The sequence below is a fragment of the Berghia stephanieae genome, chromosome 1 (assembly GCF_034508935.2).
Source record: "Berghia stephanieae isolate SIO BIC M18660-M18661 chromosome 1, UCSD_Bste_1.3, whole genome shotgun sequence".
Taxonomy (NCBI): domain Eukaryota; kingdom Metazoa; phylum Mollusca; class Gastropoda; order Nudibranchia; family Aeolidiidae; genus Berghia; species Berghia stephanieae.
Window position 1 is genome coordinate 88481422 of NC_088360.1, and position 8291 is coordinate 88489712.

The window sequence follows — 8291 nt, forward strand, 5'->3', positions numbered from 1 at the left end:
TGTCATCACCACTGCTAAAAATAACAACCGTCTCCAAGAGACTAGGAAGTGATGAAGTTCCGGGGAATTATACATATTATATACCTTATTTGATTAATTTATTAACCGTTTCAGAGAATGTTTGAAGTACTCGCATTCAGTTTTTTCTTTGATTAATTATTCAAAGTCATCTTTTTGCAGGTATCTATTATCTATATCGAACAATTAAATTTTAATTTTCTTTTAAAATGCTTTACAAAGCGAAGTTACTTCTTCAAATCGAATGCGCCTTAATTTCGGCGAATTGTAACACTTGTAACGTCCTCGCACGCACTCTTGGACAGAAGCAGACAGACAGTCTTGCATGTCATTGTTATGCATGTTATCATGATAGTGGCATTTATACGGGGTTAGCTTTTTGTCTCATCTTTCAGTCCGTCATAATGAAATACCACGCACCCCCAAAACATTATAAAAAATACCAAAAAAAAAAACCCAAAAAACAAAACAAAATAAAACAAATTAAAACCCCCCCCCCCCAAAAAAAAAAACAACAACAAAAAACAAAAAACAAAACAAAACAAAAAGAAAACAAACTAACCCCCCCCCCCCAAAAAAAAATAAAAATAAATAAAACCAACAAAAAACAAAAAAAACAACAACAACAACAAAAACTACAAAAAGCAGAAAAACTAACAAAAGCGAACCAACTCATAGGTTCTACTTATTACGATGGATGCTTATTATATTAATAATGTACTCAACAGTGTCTTAATAACGAGACAAAACAAACTGCCACCTGATATTTCTCATCGCGGTTTCCGGTGACCTAATCAGACCTATGATTATCGATACTAATTTCACTGTCCACTGTCCATTCCCGAAACACGATGATTGCAATCTTGGACGACAGTGAACATCCAATACGACTCGGGTTTCCCATTTGGTCTGAAGTGTAGTAGCTTGGAGGGATACTCGTCCGAGCTTAATGATAGTGGTGTCTGTTTACCAGACTACTCTTTTTATGTGAGTGTTGCGGTGGAGGTGCGAGATGGTTATTTTAATGAAACTCTGCTATACTCTGGAGAAAAAAAAAATACCAACAAAATAGGAATTTAAAATTTTGGCCAGACAACTCGTCCCTCCAATATCGATCGATTTAAAGAGACCCTCATCGTGGCAAACAACTCTCAACCTGAACCTCTTCATGGGGATAATTTTAATCGATCGATATTTGCAGGCCGAGTTTTCTGGCCAAACTTTTGTAAAAAAAAACGTACTTTTTAATCTAATTTATTAATTAATTTTTTTTTTTTTTGTTCGAGTACGACAGAACTGGTCTGGTATGTACTTGGTTGGTTGCGGGCTTTGGTGTTCGATTGTTTGTTTGTAATAATATTAGTGGAACGATTAACTTTTTAAAAAGAAATAATTCTGGTACACGTAGTCCGTCTGTCGCTTATTTTTTAAATATTGTTATTGTTTTTATTTTTTTTTTAAATAGTGTGTTACAGGGTTTGACGATCTGATAGCTCGATTGGTAGAACACACGACTTGCACACAAATGGATGGACTGAATGTGTGTATCATTTGCGATGGTCTAGCATTTTATAATCAAAGGGTAGCGACAAATTGTTACCGTCTGTTTGATGCTACATGAACCGGGGATAAACGCTGCGTTCTTGGTGTTGCTGGAATTGGTCATGTTTTCCTTCTTGTTTTTGTCGCTTTTCGTATCATCATCATTGTTTAAGTTGTTGTTCGCGTTGCTTTTGTTCTGATCTAGTGTGTTAATTTTTTTCTCTTGATTTTTATCCTCGTTTTTTTTTTTTTTTTTTTTTTGTCCTGTCGTGGGATGTTTTCATTGTGCTTTTTCGACCCATTTTTGTTATAGTTTTTGTCCTTGTTGTCCTTGTTATATTGTTTGTTTCCCCCCCCCCCTCCATAATCAATACGATTGCATTCCTCTTATCGAATCTCGAAGTGACAGCAATTGCATCTCTATAGTCGTATATTGCAGTTATTGTATAGTTGAACAGTATTGATAGTAACTGTGACAACGTTGATGGTGATAGATCCCGGTGCTGGGAGAGGAATGAATATAAACGACACACGGGTCCCTCTCTCAATCTGGCATCGATCGGAGAGCACTGATGTCTCTCCTCCCTCTGTCAGCCACTGTCGTCACACTCCTCTTATCGTCATAGATGGATTTATCTCTGTCTTTCCAAGTACATTTATTCAATAGTTAAGTTGGCAGAGAGCTTCAAGCATAAAATACGACGTATGCTTAGGCGGTAATCTTCTTTTCTTCTTGATGAATTTTTTTTATTTTCGGAAGTGTTGCGTGTTTCCTGTCAACAGAATCCTTTAATTATGTCAACAATGTTGTGTTGTTGCTTGTTTTTTTTTTCTTCAAATTTTCTTTCTCCTCACCTTTTTGAAAGTTTGAAATGTTAAGAGTTAAATCCAGGCAAATCGATTGTGTCAATCATGGAGGCATTGTGTCAACCCGAGGGAGATGTTTTCAGATGAAGTGTTATTTGAATGTTATTTTCGGAATGGTTTGTCTTGATTAATTCATTGTGGAGACGATTCGCTCGCTCGTCGTGAAATAGCATCGCATTCATGTTATTCGATGTTAGAACGTTCTGCCAATCTGTTGGACATTAGCTGATAATTGAATTGTCTTTTTAAGGAATCTCATACGCGGTAAATTGGATTCTGGAATATTTTCAATTCCATTTAAAATTCGATCAGGAGTTAGTGATATTTTAGAATTATTGTTAAATATTTAGTTGTTGTCTTTTGATATGAAAAAGGTTTACGATTAATCCCTGCTTGGCAAATCTATAATATAACGTTTCACAAATATATTTGCATATATTTAAAAAATCCGGTTGTGATGTTTTTCTATCAATTTTTTGGGGGGTATTTTTCAGGATATTTTTCCTTTAGTCTCCAAAACCACTCGGTATTGAGTTGGATTTTTTTTTACTCGGAAAACTTGTTGCTGAATAAAGTGAAGCTTTGAATTGAAATTATGCAGGTTTTGAATAAAATGGAAACTTTATAAAACAAAACTGTAGTTGATTCACACCTGTGGATTTTCCTATTTCTACTGCCGTCATTAATAAATTAGAAGTATTATTTCCAAACACTTCAGTCAACAAGTGTGAGCGTTTTATCAATATCGCCACTGGATAACTCGAGGAATTCTCACGTTATCCCATTCCAAATGAGACAGTCCTCCATAGGAAGCATGGACAGGGTTACTCTCATTAGAGATGGACGCCCGGTAAGTCATGTAACAACTACGTCGTTATCTTGTAAACGTAAAGAGAGTGGGTAAATAAAGAATGTCCGATATTATGTCTACTTTACAATGTATTTTTAAAAAGTTATTTACTTATTTCCGATATGTTCAATTTACAATGCCTTATTTGACGGATTTACTTATTTTCTTTCTCTGCAATGGTCGGCAGGTTTGACGCAATGAATCTCCACACATTTAGATCTTTTGTGCCGTCAGAGGATTCCTTATTTTATATTTTATTTATTTTAATCGATTCATTTATTGATTAGTTTATTTTTATATATATGATGGATGGTAACTCTTGGCGTAACCTGCTGACAGTCTTCTGGCTTGTACATTAATCCACTAATTATTGGAATTGCTCGAAAAAAAGCTCACCGCGTTGGGGTTTCATGGCCAAGCATTCAATCTTTGGTGCCATTTTACTCATTTAGAACAATGTCCACTGGTTAGATATGAAGGGCGATGACAGAAAAATATAAAAATGGAAGTTTAGCTATAATATAATATGGTAGGATTCGAAATGCCAACAAGACTTCTGCTTGGCCGAGGAAAAGTGAAAAATGTTCAGACAACTACTATCTACTACTAGGCCATCACTTACTCAGAAGAAGAGTTAGTTATCGAAACCTTTGCTATTTTTAAGCAACAATGTTAAGAAATATTTGTTATTTACACAGCCCGAATCGATATAAATTCCACCGACATAAATCATCTTAGCCTATGTGGTCTGACAAGCCCATGTTTTATGCCATTGACGACTCGTTCAGCCGGATGTTTACAATGATCGTATCGTTTTGTTTGGACAATGTTTTAATGACCATGTCATTATCCTTCAGCCATCCATCTTCCCATGGCTTATTCCAGTTAAAACAACAAACAAACAAAAAATAAAACCAAAAAACAACCCCCCCCCCACCCCCCCAAAAATTATTATTTTTTTTATATTCAATCCTTCACCATTTAAAACAAATAAGCTTTGTCCGTTTTCGTCCATTATTTTATGTGTTTCTCATCTGATTAAAAAAATTTTAGATATGAATTTATAATATCTTTATCAAGACCTATATTTACATTTGATGAACTCACATACATTTCATAGTTATTAACTGTGTCTTATTTTTGGAACTTTAGATTTTTGTGATATTTAGGCTACATGGAGGATTAGTTTTAACCATAATATGATGAATAGCCTTAATAAAATAAAGTTGCCCCCCCCCCCAACCCCCCTCCCCCTTTTTTTTGGTACTATGACATTAAAAAATATTTTAAAATACAACAACAAAAAAACAAGAAAAAAAAAGGAGGAAAAAAACCAAACAAAATAACAAACCCAGAAACTTCTGATGGGCATGAGTGTGTGGGTCAATCCAGCCTTACCTGTATTCAGTCGTCTCCTACTCCACTTGTACCCGTATATCTTCATTATTTTTGGCTTATTAAGTTTACTCTTTTTGTCATTTTGTCACCGGACGTGAATTCATCTTGTACATTCGTCCAGGCCACCTTCTGCTCATAGCTAGCTAGCTACCTGCCGTTTCTACGCCTGTCGTAATCTATCATTGCTCTGTAATTACTCCTCGCTCATGTTTTTCTTCACCTAATCGCAGTAGGAGCATTTAACATCGATGATACTCAATCATAAGGCTTGTATTCTCTGGACCACCTTTAATAATGCTCTAATTGTTCAGAAAAGCACAAAAACGTACATTTTAGGAATAGTCTTCAATCCTAACCAAATGGAAGAGGAAAAAAGAAAAACATAGAATCTCCCCCCCCCTCTCTCCCCCCCCCCCCCCTCTCTCCCCCCCTCCCATCTCTCCCCCCCCTCCCTTTTCTCTCTCTCTCTCTCTCTCTCTCTCTCTCTCTCTCTCTCTCTCTCTCTCTTTCTCCCTCCCTCTCTTTCGTCAATGTCTCAAATGAGTTTTCCTTTCATCTTGAATATAATAGACAGCGATGGACTGTCTTGGAAGGAGTTAATGATTTCTTTTCTCATTCTTCATCTATAATAACGACTGTGTAGCCATGCATTTGTAGTATCGAATCTGAATGCCTTATTAATAAAGTAGTATCCCGTGCCATTCAAAGGAAGCAAATGAACCAACAGAACGACAAAACATTCATTATCATATTCTTTTCACGGTGCCATCCAAAGTTTCTGCGGTCATTACCCCCTCATGGTTATTGTATTCAGTAACTTGATTTCTGTTTCAGTTGTTATAATATTAATATGAGCAAGGAAGTGCAAACGCACTTAGATTTTTGAAAATAGAAGACGAGCAACATATTGTTTTTATAAACGTTATGTTTGTTCATGATTTTATCGTTTTAGATAGAGGCATTCTGATATAACTAAAAGGCTTTTAGACAGACGCATTCTATGTATAACTGAAAACGTTTTTTTTTTGTTGTTTTTTTTTAATTTTTATTTTTTTTTAAATAGAAGCATTATAGTAAAAATAAAAGGCTTTTAGATGGACATATTCTAGGTAAAACTAAAAGGCTTTTTGATAGACGCATTGTAAGTTAAACCAAAAGGATTTTAGATAAACACATTCTTCTTTAACCAAAAGGCATGAAGCAAATCACATTGATGTGAATATTCTTTGAGGCAACTCCTCTGCTCTATTCTTAGCATACCATTATTTTCTATCATATTTATTTATTAATGATATTAATTTTGTTTTAAATCTCATAATTAATACTTGTATATCGACTCATTACCCAAATTTTATTGATTATATAATTTGGATATTTGGAAAGTCGATTCATTTGATCTTTATTTCTTGTTGTTTTCTTTTATCAAATCGTCAAATATTGTTTATAAAAGGCATGATTTGTTATGGCAAATTCTAACGGATTTGGAATTACAGTGGTTATCTCAACCATTCTCCTCCGCCCAATAGCTCCCCAATTCACACAGTACAGCCAATTGTATGCAAACATTATTTTCGGCCCTAGGGCCAGGCAGACGCCCCACCACAAACACAATTAAATCCGGTCCATCGGTGATGAATGAGACCCGTCGGTAACGCTCATAATGGAATGCACGTGCACTCATTACTTGCCTCTTCATGCACGTCTGATAAATACCGTTGTGTGATTGGGCAGACGGGTGGTTGCCACGGTTGTATGTTTGTTTACCTGCCGGAACCAACGATTTAGTATTCATTTGAATATATTATTATATGACCATTCTCGACGTTTACATCATAGTAAGCGTTGAGTCGTGTTGCTTATTGATTAGAGAATTACGTGATGTGAGAAAATACGATTCTTACACTCTTGCTTTTTGGAATTCCGGACGTGTTCCCAATCGCTGCACGACCTGTGGTTTTTTTGTTTTTTTGTTTTTAAAAAAAAATTGCTAAAAAAATTAGACTTTTAGGATCAAAGAATTACATACACGTTTCACTCTGGAAAGTTGGCACTCAAACGGCGAGTCGCAGATTGAAAAAAAAAAAGTAAATAAATTAGAATCTTTTTCAGGCAAACTGGTGTCACCGGTCTGTCTTTCAGGCAAATTGATCCCCGTGAACTTTCGCCCATCATAGTAAGGAAAAGGGGCCACGTGGCTGAGTGGGATGGTCTTTGCTTCGTACCCAAAAGGGAGTCGGAGTTTATCCCGGCTTCTATAGCGTGAAACTGGACAATAGCAATTGCTTGTTACACTTTGGATAGGACGCTGGTCTATCTCAAAGTCAAAGTACTTTCCGCCAGATCTAATAACCCAGCTACCCAATCACTATTGGGTGCACAGAGGGGTCAGATAGGTACCAGAAAGTTACCGAGTCCGAATACCCGCTGCTATGTGTGGCCTTGAGCACGTCACTTCGCTCTAGCTCAGTTTGCGGCGCTGCACTGCGGCTGGCGCCTGGGTTATTCCAGTCTTCCCTTGGGGTGAATAAAGGGAATTTTATATATTTATTTATTTTATGATTTAGGCAATTGTTGCTGTTGTTGTTCATTTCAAGATATAGCCCGGCGTTATTGACTTAATGGCTTTAAACAACTTGTAAAAAAAGGATCCACAGTAAATTCTTAAAGTTTAAGTTACTAAAGCTATGTTTATGTATGTATGTATGTGTCTGTGTATATGCGTGTGTGTGTGTGTGTGTGTGTGTGCGCGCGTGCGTGCGTGCGTGCGTGCGTCTGTGTGTGCGTGTTGGGTGGGTGATGTGTGTTTAGTGCTGAGTAGATGTTTACGTACTGTCTCTACTACCTACAGGCCTTGTACAGGCCCCATCATCAATCTATGGATTTATATTTTCCTTGTCAAAGATTTCCAATTCCACCGGTCGTTTAATTCTGAAACTAATTTCAACTTGCCAAAGGCTAAGATACAATCCTTTCTAATTGAGACATCTTATGGTATTGTTGCTGATGTTGTCGGCTTTCTATAATATTCCAGTTCGTCTGTTCTAATTCATCAATTTGAAATCGTTTTGTTCATTTCTTTTTCCTTCTTTCCTTCTTATTTTCTGCCTGCTACCTCCTCCTCCCCCCCCTCTCTCTCTCTCTCTCTCTCTCTCTCTCTCTCTCTCTCTCTCTCTTATATATATATATATATATATATATATATATATATATATATATATATATATATATAAATTATATATATATATATATATATATATATATATATATATATATATATATATATATAAATATAAATATCTATATATATATATATATATATATATATATATGTATCTATTTATCCCTCAAATACACACATACACGCGCGCGCACACACACACACACACAGACACACAAACACACTTTCTCTGTCTGTCTCTCTCCTTCTCTCTCTCTCTCTCTCTCTCTCTCTCTCTCTCTCTCTCTCGCATCTCTACCTGTCTCGCTTGATTATCAGATACATGATTGTCTTGTCTTTTCCCCTTTTACTGTTAACGGATATAACCGAGTTGTTCTTTAAAAGTGATGACTTTCTATTGAACGATTTTATAAAGAAAGCAGTCATTTTGAAAATCCG

At 36.0% G+C, this 8291-nt stretch overlaps 1 protein-coding gene across 6 annotated transcripts in view; it reads left to right on the forward strand.

The window, feature by feature from the left end:
• The window catches only part of LOC144960772 (tetraspanin-18B-like), a 227999-nt gene that overhangs the window by 179187 nt on the left and 40521 nt on the right, over positions 1–8291 (forward strand). The window contains exons 1-2 of one of the 6 annotated variants that reach the window (XM_078894123.1): positions 2177–2276; positions 2922–3277. The exons of 4 other annotated variants lie outside the window; for them this stretch is intronic. In XM_078894123.1, coding sequence (XP_078750249.1) covers positions 3218–3277 — 60 coding nt within the window. In that variant the 5' untranslated portion in view covers positions 2177–2276; positions 2922–3217. Of the gene's footprint in view, positions 1–2176; positions 3278–8291 lie in introns of those variants that run through there. One more of the 6 variants, XM_078894130.1, reaches the window with a different exon arrangement.